Genomic DNA, 13,555 nt, shown 5'->3' with positions numbered 1-13,555 from the left:
CCTGTGTATGTGGTGTATTATATACCCTGTGTATGTGGTGTATTATATATGCTGTGTATGTGGTGTATTATATATACTGTGTATGTGGTGTATTATACCCTGTGTATGTGGTGTATTATATACCCTGTGTATGTGGTGTATTATATATAATGTGTATGTGGTGTATTATATACCCTGTGTATGTGGTGTATTATATACCCTGTGTATGTGGTGTATTATATATACTGTGTATGTGGTGTATTATATATGCTGTGTATGTGGTGTATTATATATACTGTGTATGTGGTGTATTATGTACCCTGTGTATGTGGTGTATTATATATACTGTGTATGTGGTGTATTATATACTGTGTATGTGGTGTATTATATGCTGTATATGTGGTGTATTATACCCTGTGTATGTGGTGTATTATATATACTGTGTATGTGGTGTATTATATACTGTGTATGTGGTGTATTATATGCTGTATATGTGGTGTATTATACCCTGTGTATGTGGTGTATTATATACCCTGTGTATGTGGTGTATTATATATGCTGTGTATGTGGTGTATTATATATACTGTATATGTGATGTATTATATATACTGTATATGTGGTGTATTATATATACTGTGTATGTGGTGTATTATATACTGTGTATAGGATGTATATGTGGTGTATTATATATGCTGTGTATGTGGTGTATTATATATACTGTGTATGTGGTGTATTATACCCTGTGTATGTGGTGTATTATATACCCTGTGTATGTGGTGTATTATATATACTGTGTATGTGGTGTATTATATATACTGTGTATGTGGTGTATTATATACCCTGTGTATGTGGTGTATTATATATGCTGTGTATGTGGTGTATTATATATACTATGTATGTGGTGTATTATACCCTGTGTATGTGGTGTATTATATACCCTGTGTATGTGGTGTATTATATATACTGTATATGTGGTGTATTATATATACTGTGTATGTGGTGTATTATATATACTGTGTATGTGGTGTATTATACCCTGTGTATGTGGTGTATTATATACCCTGTGTATGTGGTGTATTATATATACTGTGTATGTGGTGTATTATATATGCTGTGTATGTGGTGTATTATATATACTGTGTATGTGGTGTATTATATACCCTGTGTATGTGGTGTATTATATACCCTGTGTATGTGGTGTATTATATATACTGTGTATGTGGTGTATTATATATGCTGTGTATGTGGTGTATTATATATACTGTGTATGTGGTGTATTATATATACTGTGTATGTGGTGTATTATATACTGTGTATGTGGTGTATTATATATACTGTGTATGTGGTGTATTATACCCTGTGTATGTGGTGTATTATATATACTGTGTATGTGGTGTATTATATACCCTGTGTATGTGGTGTATTATATATGCTGTGTATGTGGTGTATATACCCTGTGTATGTGGTGTATTATATATACTGTATATGTGGTGTATTATATATACTGTGTATGTGGTGTATTATATATACTGTGTATGTGGTGTATTATACCCTGTGTATGTGGTGTATTATATACCCTGTGTATGTGGTGTATTATATATACTGTGTATGTGGTGTATTATATATACTGTGTATGTGGTGTATTATATATACCCTGTGTATGTGGTGTATATATACTGTGTATGTGGTGTATTATATACCCTGTGTATGTGGTGTATTATACCCTGTGTATGTGGTGTATTATATATACTGTATATGTGGTGTATTATATATACTGTGTATGTGGTGTATTATATATACTGTATATGTGGTGTACTATATACTGTGTATAGGATGTATATACTGTATACATGGTGTACTATACACTGTGGTACACCCTACAGTTCCCGCCGCTGACCCCCTCCCCGCGCTCCCGGCTGTCCCCTCACTCCAGGCCGCGGTCTCCGCTCTCCCATCACACAGGACAGGCCTTGGGAATGTAGTTCCGGCTGCAGGGAGGAGGGGGAAGGGAGGAGAGGAAGTAGTCCCTGCGGAATTCCGCGCCGTGTTCTCCATAGCGCGCAGCTGTAGTGACGGCGCCTGGTGCGGGGGCAGGGAGCGGGGGTACGGCGGTGATACCGGACAGTGAGCGGCCTGCTGCCCTACCGGAGCCGTGAGGACATCGATTACCGAGGAAGGATCAGTGCGCGGCTGGAGCAGGAGGGGAGGAGAGCGGCCGCGGCGGCTTCACACGCAGCATGGAGGGTCCGGAGCGGGGGAGCGTCCACCGGGAGAGAACCGAGCCCTGAGCCGCCAGCCCCGCGATGTACAGCGGCCACACACAGACATGGGAGCCGTGCTGAGGAGCCTGCTGGTCTGCAGCCTGAGCTGCCTGCTGAGGGGTGAGAACCGGGGGGATAACCGGGACTACCGGGGGGGGAGGAACCTGAGCTGCCTGCTGAGGGGTGAGAACCGGGGACTACCGGGGGGGATAACCGGGACTACCGGGGGGGAGGAACCTGAGCTGCCTGCTGAGGGGTGAGAACCGGGGACTACCGGGGGGATAACCGGGACTACGGGGGGAGGAACCTGAGCTGCCTGCTGAGGGGGGAGAACCGGGGGGATAACCGGGACTACCGGGGGGGAGGAACCTGAGCTGCCTGCTGAGGGGGGAGAACCGGGGACTACGGGGGGAGGAACCTGAGCTGCCTGCTGAGGGGGGAGAACCGGGGGGATAACCGGGACTACCGGGGGGGGGGAGGAACCTGAGCTGCCTGCTGAGGGGTGAGAACCGGGGACTACCGGGGGGGATAACCGGGACTACGGGGGGAGGAACCTGAGCTGCCTGCTGAGGGGTGAGAACCGGGGACTACCGGGGGGGATAACCGGGACTACGGGGGGAGGAACCTGAGCTGCCTGCTGAGGGGTGAGAACCGGGGACTACCGGGGGGGATAACCGGGACTACGGGGGGAGGAACCTGAGCTGCCTGCTGAGGGGTGAGAACCGGGGACTACCGGGGGGGATAACCGGGACTACGGGGGGAGGAACCTGAGCTGCCTGCTGAGGGGTGAGAACCGGGGACTACCGGGGGGGATAACCGGGACTACGGGGAGGGGGGAGGAACCTGAGCTGCCTGCTGAGGGGTGAGAACCGGGGGAGAGAACCGGGCACTATCGGGGTGAGGAGCCTGAGCTGCCTGCTGAGGGGAGAGAACTGGAGACCACTGGGGGAGGGGGGACTGGGACCACAGGATTAAGGGTGAGAAGCGGTATAACTAGGGGATGAGGGGGGTATAACCAGGGTAACTATAGGGGATGAGGGGGTATAACCAGGGTAACTATAGGGGATGAGGGGGCAGGGGTATAACCAGGGTAACTATAGAGGATGAGGGGGGTATAACCAGGGTAACTATAGAGGATGAGGGGGTATAACCAGGGTAACTATAGAGGATGAGGGGGTATAACCAGGGTAACTATAGGGGATGAGGGGGTATATAACCAGGGTAACTATAGGGGATGAGGGGGTATAACCAGGGTAACTATAGGGGATGAGGGGGTATATAACCAGGGTAACTATAGAGGATGAGGGGGTATAACCAGGGTAACTATAGAGGATGAGGGGGCAGGGGTATAACCAGGGTAACTATAGAGGATAAGGGGGCAGGGGTATAACCAGGGTAACTATAGAGGATGAGGGGGTATAACCAGGGTAACTATAGAGGATGAGGGGGCAGGGGTATAACCAGGGTAACTATAGAGGATGAGGGGGTATAACCAGGGTAACTATAGGGGATGAGGGGGTATAACCAGGGTAACTATAGAGGATGAGGGGGTATAACCAGGGTAACTATAGAGGATAAGGGGGGTATAACCAGGGTAACTATAGGGGATGAGGGGGGTATAACCAGGGTAACTATAGGGGATGAGGGGGGTATAACCAGGGTAACTATAGAGGATGAGGGGGTATAACCAGGGTAACTATAGAGGATGAGGGGGTATATAACCAGGGTAACTATAGAGGATGAGGGGGTATATAACCAGGGTAACTATAGAGGATGAGGGGGTATAACCAGGGTAACTATAGAGGATGAGGGGGGTATAACCAGGGTAACTATAGAGGATGAGGGGGCAGGGGTATAACCAGGGTAACTATAGAGGATAAGGGGGCAGGGGTATAACCAGGGTAACTATAGAGGATGAGGGGGTATAACCAGGGTAACTATAGAGGATGAGGGGGCAGGGGTATAACCAGGGTAACTATAGAGGATGAGGGGGTATAACCAGGGTAACTATAGGGGATGAGGGGGTATAACCAGGGTAACTATAGAGGATGAGGGGGTATAACCAGGGTAACTATAGAGGATAAGGGGGGTATAACCAGGGTAACTATAGGGGATGAGGGGGGTATAACCAGGGTAACTATAGGGGATGAGGGGGTTTAACCAGGGTAACTATAGGGGATGAGGGGGGTATAACCAGGGTAACTATAGGGGATGAGGGGGGTATAACCAGGGTAACTATAGGGGATGAGGGGGGTATAACCAGGGTAACTATAGGGGATGAGGGGGGTATAACCAGGGTAACTATAGGGGATGAGGGGGTTTAACCAGGGTAACTATAGGGGATGAGGGGGGTATAACCAGGGTAACTATAGAGGATGAGGGGGGATAACCAGGGTAACTAGAGGATGAGGGGGTATAACCAGGGTAACTATAGAGGATGAGGGGTATAACCAGGGTAACTATAGAGGATGAGGGGTATATAACCAGGGTAACTATAGGGGATGAGGGGTATAACCAGGGTAACTATAGAGGATGAGGGGTATAACCAGGGTAACTATAGAGGATGAGGGGGTATATAACCAGGGTAACTATAGGGGATGAGGGGGTATATAACCAGGGTAACTATAGGGGATGAGGGGGTATATAACCAGGGTAACTATAGGGGATGAGGGGGTATATAACCAGGGTAACTATAGGGGATGAGGGGGTATATAACCAGGGTAACTATAGGGGATGAGGGGGTATATAACCAGGGTAACTATAGGGGATGAGGGGGTATATAACCAGGGTAACTATAGGGGATGAGGGGGTATATAACCAGGGTAACTATAGGGGATGAGGGGGGTATATAACCAGGGTAACTATAGGGGATGAGGGGGTATATAACTAGGGTAACTATAGGGGATGAGGGGGTATATAACCAGGGTAACTATAGGGGATGAGGGGGTATATAACCAGGGTAAAGGATGAGGGGATCTCGGTGAGTTTTCTTGCCGGATATTGAGGTCGGGGGGGGGGGGGGCTGTACCTGAAGGTGCTTTGGGGTGGTCGTCTTGTTTGGTGGGGGTAACAGGGTTCCTCCTTGCTGATACCCGGTGTGGGGGGGGGGGGGGGGGGGGGAGTGTATTTGTGTGGAATGTTGTTTGGGGGGATCTGTAGTTTTCGGGGTCTGAGCCATTACTGTAGGGGTCAGTGCACATTCTGGGGTTTGTAGTCCCTCTCTTGGATGTGTGTTGGTTATTTCTGCTCCCCTCTGTCCAGTGTTCTTGGTGGGGGAGGGGTAAGGTCTTAGCGGCCGCCATGATTGTTTGTTTTGGCTGCTTCGGTCACATTGCTGCCCCCCTCCCCCTCCTAAATCAATTTGCATGTTAATGGCTTTTCCATACATCCTGGTGCGGGGGAGTGGGGGTCAGGACTGTGCAGATAACACTGACGTCTCCCTCCTCCTCCTACTGAGAAGCTTCTAGGTTATATAATATGGAGGTACAGGGACAGCCCCCCAGTGCAGCAGCTGAAGGAGACCCCACATCTGTTACAGTTGCCGTTTACTGATCTTTTTAGAGTCCACCTAGTCAATGAATAGCGGGAACTTTCACAAAGTTATGGAAACTTAGGGGCCATAGCCCCCCCCCCCCCCCCCCCAGCTTACACCTCACAGCTGAAGGACTCGTCACAGTGTATCAGAATGTGATGAAGATGGGGGCAACGATAGGAAGCGTCTTATCTGAGGCATCTGAGAAGAAAAACAAGTGTTCAGCTGAGGTCACATGACAAGGACAAGGCTCTTTGTCTTTGTCTCCAGTAACTGATGGGTTAAAAGTCACCGACAAAAGGTTCCTGCATTCCTGCCTGATGCGGGAGGAAACACTTCTCAGATGTCTCTTGTCTCACATGAAGTCTCTTCAGGATGATCATTTCTGTTCTTTGACTTTGCTGGATAGGTCTTCTTTCCGTATTTCCTGGACTCTGCTCATTGTCTTCCCCAGAGCCCCCCAGTCTTCTCACCGTCTTCCTTGGACACTTCTTCTCCTCCTCCTCCTCATCATCATCCTCCTCCTCTGCCTTGGACTTTCCTAATAGTTCATGAATTTCCCAGACACTTCTATTTATCTTTTGTTTCCTGAACACGTCTTCTTTTTTTGTTGTCTTATTTTGTTCCCTGGAGTTCGGACTCTCCTTGTCTTGGTTGTTGCTTCTCCCCGTGTTTTTCCTCAGACTTTCCTCTCCATCTTCTCCCCATGTTTTTCCTCAGACTTTCCTCTCCATCTTCTCCCCGTGTTTTTCCTCAGACTTTCCTCTCCATCTTCTCCCCGTCTTTCCTGGATTCTCCCCATCATTCTCCTTTCCTCAGACTCTCCTGGTTGTCCTCCACTAATACTTCTCCTTGTGTAATGTTTCTCGCCTTCATCTTCCCTGGACACTCCTCGTGTCTCACATGAGATCTCTTTAGGAAGATGATTTTCTCTGACTTCTGGAAATGTCTTCTCACCATTGTCTATTGTTCATCATCCTTTCCATTCAGCTCATAGTTTTCTCCACTGCTTTGGAGTCTTCTGTTCATCCTCTTCCCTAGTATTACCTCAATGCTCTCTTCCCTGGATGCTCCTCGTCCTCTTTCTTGGATTGTCCACATGCTTTTCTTTCTTCCAAGACTTTACTTGTTGGCTTCTCCTTTTCCCTAGTTGGTCTTCATGTTATTTCCCTCTCGCATTGATGCTCCTTGTCATCATCTTCTCCCCTTTACCTGATGCATCTGTCTTCAGCCCGTCTCACTCTGCCATCTTCTCTTGGATGATATTAATCCCATCTTTCCTGGTCCTTATCTCCCCTCTCTCTCGCTCCCTGGTGGTCCTCACCATCTCTCTCTCTTTCCGGTGGTACTTGTTATCTCCTTTCTCTCTTTCCCAACTGGTCCTCGTCATCTCCTCTTTCCATGGTGGGTCCTCCTCATGTCTCTCCTTTCCTGGTGGTCCTCACAATCTCCCCTCTTTCCTTTGTGGTCATTGTGATCTTTCTTTCCCTCCTGGTCCTCCTCATCTCTCTCTTTCCCTGGCGGTCCTCATCGTATCCTTTCTCTGTTTCCATGGTGGTCCCCATCATCTCCTCTCTGTTTCCATGGTGGTCCCCATCGTGTCCTCTGTTTTCATGGTGGTCCCCATCATCTCATCTCTCTTTCCAGGGTGGCCCCCATCATCTCATCTCTCTTTCCAGGGTGGCCCCCATCATCTCCTCTCTTTTTCCAGGGTGGCCCCCATAATCTCCTCTTTTTCCAGGGTGGCCCCCATAATCTCCTCTCTCTTTCCAGGGTGGCCCCCATCATCTCTCTGTTTCCATGGTGGTCCCCATCGTCTCCTCTGTTTTCATGGTGGCCCCCATCATCTCCTCTCTCTTTCCAGGGTGGCCCCCATCATCTCCTCTCTCTTTCCAGGGTGGCCCCATCATCTCCTCTCTCTTTCCAGGGTGGCCCCCATCATCTCCTCTCTCTTTCCAGGGTGGCCCCCATCATCTCCTCTCTCTTTCCAGGGTGGCCCCCATCATCTCCTCTCTCTTTCCAGGGTGGCCCCCATCATCTCCTCTCTCTTTTCAGGGTGGCCCCCATCATCTCCTCTCTCTTTTCAGGGTGGTCCTCTCTGCCAGACACTCCCGTTCTTCTCTCCCTCTTCCCCAGATGCTTCTTGTCATCTTCGCCCTCTTTCTTGGATGCTCATTATCCTTTCTTTTTCCCCGTCTTTCTCGGGTTGTACCGGTTGTCATCTCCCCCTCATCTTAGGCATTTCCTCGTTGCTGTCTTCTCTTCCCTCCACTCATCTTTGGATTATTTTCCATCTTCATAGTTGTCTCCCATTTTCTGTAAAGTCCATATCATTCCATTTTCCTTTTTCAGAAACTTTCCTGGTTGTCTTCTCCTTCTCCCTAGGTGGTCCTCATCATCTTTCTCTCCTGCATAGACGCTGCTTGTCCCTTTCTTTTCTCCGTCCCCTCATCTTATAATAATCTTTCCCATGTCCTTCCATCTTCAGCCCATCTCACTAGGCATCTTCTGCCCTCCGGTGGTCATCACCTTCCCATGTTTCCTTGGTGGTCCTCTTCTTCTCCCCCTTTTCTTATGGATGCTGCTCCTCTTCTGCCCATCTTTCCTATATGCTTCTTTGTCGTCATCTCTCCCTGATGGTTCTCGCCATCCTCTCATCTTCTCCCCTTTTACCTGAACGATATTTGTCAACCTTTTCCCCAACCTTTCCTCCTCCTCAGGTGTTATCATCTTCACCTTTTCCCCGGACACATCTGCTCTTCTGTCCACCTTCCTTGGATGCTCCCTGTCGTTTTCTCAAGACAACCCTCCATGGCGCTCCCTACTCTTCCCCTGCACTCTGTACCCAGTGATACACTCTACCCTTCCCCTGCACTGGACCCCATGATACTCCTCCCTACACTGTACCGTTCCCCTGCACAGTGCACCATGATACTCTACTCCCCGCACCACAGTGTACCCCATGTACCACACTTTACCCTTTCTCAGACTGTAACCCAGGACACTAAACCCTATGATACTCTACTCCTCCCTGCACTGTATGCCAGGTCACTGTTCCCTCCCCCCCCCCCCCCCCCCCCCCGCACTGTACCCCATGACACATCGCTACCCTTTCTCGGACTGTACCCCATGACGCTCTCCACCGTTCCCCTGCACTGTACCCCATGACGCTCTCCACCCTTCCCCTGCACTGTACCCCATGACGCTCTCCACCCTTCCCCTGCACTGTACCCCATGACGCTCTCCACCGTTCCCCAACTTCTTCTCTTCCGGTTTATCACAGATGTTCATGTTGTTGTCTTCTTCCCCCAAATACCCCGGCAGCACATCCCCATAGGAATAACAATATGGCTGCCTGTAGTACTCTGTTACTTTGGGGGTGTCCCTTGTATTCGTGTAGCCCCCCACACCCCAGTGATGTCCCAGCTCGGGTATTCTCACCATTTAGCAGTAATTCTGCTCCATCTGCTGACATGTGAAGATCACTTTCCAATCTGGCGGCTGCCGGGTCACCCTGGGACAGCGGAGGGGGCTGCGTGCCAGCTATTTCATGGCTCCTTAAAGAGATTCCTCTGCTGCGTCTGCTCCATATGGTTTATGAGCGGCAGCCGGCGCTCAGCTGATGCTCCCTACACCTGGAAGTCCTTATAGCCGACGTCCGCACGGGGGTCTGCAGCCCATATGTCCGGCCCTGAGGATTGTATACAGTCACCATCCAATATGGCGGCTCCCTGTGTACTAGAAATACAGGCGGGGATAGGGTCACACTTAATGTATACACATCAGTATATAACGCCGGGTTGTGACCCCCTGCCCCGGTGGCGCTGTACCTCTACCATCACGCTTACTCATATTCTTTCTCTTTCTTTGCAGCATCTCCCTTACTGCTTTATGCCAATCGTCGTGACCTGCGGCTGGTGGACACAGCGGGGATGAAGGGGAACTCCACCGTCCTGGTCACCGGCCTGGAGGACGCTGCCGCCGTGGACTTTGTGTTTTTCCGTGGATATATTTACTGGAGCGATGTCAGCGAGGAAGCTATAAAAAGGATTAACTTCAACAAGACGGACAGCTCGCAGGATGTGGTCATCGGGGGGCTGGTGTCACCTGATGGGCTGGCCTGTGATTGGTTGGGAGAGAAACTGTACTGGACCGACTCCGAGACCAATAGGATAGAAGTGTCCAACCTGGATGGCACCCTGCGCAAAGTGCTATTCTGGCAGGAACTGGATCAACCCCGAGCGATCGCCCTGGATCCCACCAGAGGGTGAGTGATACGGAATACAATCTATTATTACTCTCTGGTAGCAGCCGTGTCAGGCTGGGGGGGGAGGTGACTGTAGGACAGGTATATACAATCTATTACTCTCTGGTATCAGCCATGTCAGGCTGGGGGGGGAGGTGACTGTAGGACAGGTATATACAATCTATTACTCCCTGGTATCAGCCATGTCAGGCTGGGGGGGGGGAGGTGACTGTAGGACAGGTATATACAATCTATTACTCTCTGGTATCAGCCATGTCAGGCTGGGTGGGGGAGGTGACTGTAGGACAGGTATATACAATCTATTACTCTCTGGTATCAGCCATGTCGGGCTGGGGGAGGGGAGGTGTAGGACAGGTATATACAGTCTATTACTCTCTGGTATCAGCCATGTCAGGCTGGGGAGGGTTGTTACTGTAGGACAGGTATATACAATCTATTACTCTCTGGTATCAGCCATGTCAGACTCGGGGGGGGGGGGGGGGGGGGGGGGGGGGGTGACTGTAGCACGGGTATATACAATCTATTACTCTCTGGTAGCAGCCATGTCAGGCTGGGGGGGGGGGTGACTGTAGGACAGGTATATACAATCTATTACTCTCTGGTATCAGCCATGTCAGGCTGGGGGGGTGGTGGTGACTGTAGGACAGGTATATACAATCTATTACTCTCTGGTATCAGCCATGTCAGGCTGGGTAGATGGGTGCTGGTCGCCCTCTCGTGCAGCAGTTACATTGCCGCTGCCGTCACGTTTGCTGCAGGTTCTTGGCATCACATCCCGGAGGTCTGCTTTCTATTTACTGGCTGAATTGCTGATTGTTTCCTTTGATGCGAGGCCATGTGATCGCAGCCGGCAATCAGATGCCAGAGCCCCCCAGCCTCATCAGCAGATGACAAATTAATCGTCCCCCTCTCTGCCACCCACCCACGGCCTTCGGGGAAGATGAGGGTTATAAGATGCTTTGTCTTCCTGTATATTTTGCTTTATATTTTCTTTTGGCTTCTGGTGACTGTTCGGAGCTGAGGATCTGTCACTGGCCGGCCTGATGCTGGCACCAGGGGGTACTGTAGCAGCGCTCATGGTATAGGGGGGTAGTGCTGTACAGTCCTGGGCTGAACCTCCCTGTCAGTCCCTCCATTTATGCAGATTGCTGCAGTTCTCAGCGGGAGGTAATGAAGTGTATGGGAGCTCAGCTGTAGGTAAATAGATCCCCACTCCTCCCCCTCATTTACCATTACTAGGGGTTTTACCATCCTTTATGGTGGATCCCAGGATCGTCCACATTACAGAAATCTCTGATTATAAGGAGAGGATCCCTGTGTGTGATCTCCCAGCTGCTTACATGTGGTCTCCCCTCCCCCCACCCCATACAAGTCAATGAGAATCTCCTCATCAGACCCTGGGAAGTCTGTGAACTGTAAAGTGCTGCTGAAATGTGGTTGTAATGGAGCATGTTATAATTATATCTAACAAAGACCGCCGCCACCTGGTGTACAGATCACTGCGAGAGATACACAGAAGGGTAACTCCTATATACAAGAATATACTACTATAATACTGCCCCCTATATACAGGAATATAACTACTATAATACTGCTCCCTATATACAGGGATATAACTACTATAATACTGCTCCTATATACAGGAATATACTGCTATAAAACTGCTCCTATATACAGGAATATAACTACTATAATGCTGCTCCCATATACAGGAATATAACTACTATAATACTGCTCCTATATACAGGAATATAACTACTATAATACTGCTCCCATATACAGGAATATACTACTATAATACTGCTCCTATATACAAGAATATAACTACTATAATGCGGTTCAGGGAAGAAACAGAGTGCTGCACCTCACACCTATGGCTGATACTAGTGCCGCTAGGCCGGGTTCTGGTGTGGTGTTTTTGGGTCTGGTCCTGTGGCATGGGGGTCGCAGGGCCGTCCCATGGCCTCCCTTCCCTGGCTGTGCACGCCTGCGGGGTTGGTAGCCACTGACTGGCACGGTGTGGACTTAGTGTAGGGACCCATGTGTATCAGATACCGGCACGAGGTACATGGGGCAGTATGGCTTGATCAATTCATACACAAAATTCTGATGTGTTTTTTATTTAGCCTAGCGGCACTAGTATCAGCCATAGGTGTGAGGTGCAGCACTCTGTTTCTTCCCTGAGCCATAACTACTATAATACTGCTCCTTATATACAGGGATATAACTACTATAATACTGCCCCCTATATACAGGGATATAACTACTATAATGCTGCTCCTATATACAGGGATATAACTACTATAATACTGCTCCTATATACAGGAATATAACTACTATAATACTGCCCCCTATATACAGGAATATAACTACTATAATACTGCTCCTATATCCAGGAATATAACTACTATAATACTGCTCCTATATACAGGAATATACTACTATAATACTGCTCCTATATACAGGAATATACTACTATAATACTGCTCCTATATACAAGAATATAACTACTATAATACTGCCTCCTATATACAGGGATATAACTACTATAATACTGCCCCCTATATACAGGAATATAACTACTATAATACTGCTCCTATATACAGGAATATAACTACTATAATACTGCTCCTATATACAGGAATATAACTACTATAATACTACTCATATATACAGGAATATAACTACTATAATACTGCTCCTATATACAGGAATATACTACTATAATACTGCTCTTATATACAGGAATATAACTACTATAATACTGCTCCTATATACAGGAATATAACTACTATAATACTGCTCCCTATATACAGGAATATAACTACTGTAATACAGCCCCTATATACAGGGATATATCTACTATAATACTGCTCCTATATACAGGGATATACTACTATAATACTGTCTCCTATATACAGGGATATAACTACTATAATACTGCTCCTATATACAAGAATATAACTACTGTAATACAGCCCCTATATACAGGGATATATCTACTATAATACTGCTCCTATATACAGGGATATACTACTATAATACTGCCCCCTATATACAGGAATATAACTACTATAATACTGCTTCTATATACAGGAATATAACTACTATAATACTGCTCCTTATATACAGGAATATAACTACTATAATACTGCTCCTATATACAGGAATATACTACTATAATACTGCTCCTATATACAGGAATATACTACTATAATACTGCTTCCTATATACAGGAATATACTACTATAATACTACTCCTATATACAGGAATATACTACTATAATACTACTCCTATATACAGGAATATAACTACTATAATACTGCTCCTATATACAGGAATATACTACTATAATACTGCTTCCTATATACATGAATATAACTACTATAATACTGCTCCTATATACAAGAATATAACTACTATAATACTGCTCCTATATACAGGAATATAACTACTATAATACTGCTCCTATATACAGGAATATAACTACTATAATACTGCTCCTATATACAGGG

General features: G+C 47.5%; 1 protein-coding gene across 2 annotated transcripts in view; it reads left to right on the top strand.

The window, feature by feature from the left end:
• Nucleotides 1-2,058: 2,058 nt before the first annotated feature.
• The window catches only part of LRP6 (LDL receptor related protein 6), a 30,786-nt gene continuing 19,289 nt past the window's right edge, over nucleotides 2,059-13,555 (top strand). Inside the window, exons 1-2 of one of the 2 annotated variants that reach the window (XM_069964392.1) lie at nucleotides 2,059-2,360; nucleotides 9,646-10,039. In XM_069964392.1, the coding sequence (XP_069820493.1) occupies nucleotides 2,306-2,360; nucleotides 9,646-10,039 (449 nt within the window). In that variant the 5' untranslated portion in view covers nucleotides 2,059-2,305. Of the gene's footprint in view, nucleotides 2,361-3,087; nucleotides 3,103-9,645; nucleotides 10,040-13,555 lie in introns of those variants that run through there. The other variant, XM_069964401.1, reaches the window with a different exon arrangement.

This window comes from Dendropsophus ebraccatus, chromosome 1 (assembly GCF_027789765.1).
Source record: "Dendropsophus ebraccatus isolate aDenEbr1 chromosome 1, aDenEbr1.pat, whole genome shotgun sequence".
In the NCBI taxonomy this organism is placed as follows: domain Eukaryota; kingdom Metazoa; phylum Chordata; class Amphibia; order Anura; family Hylidae; genus Dendropsophus; species Dendropsophus ebraccatus.
The sequence above is the reverse complement of the archived record's forward strand: the minus strand, read 5'-3'. Positions and strand labels throughout refer to the sequence as shown.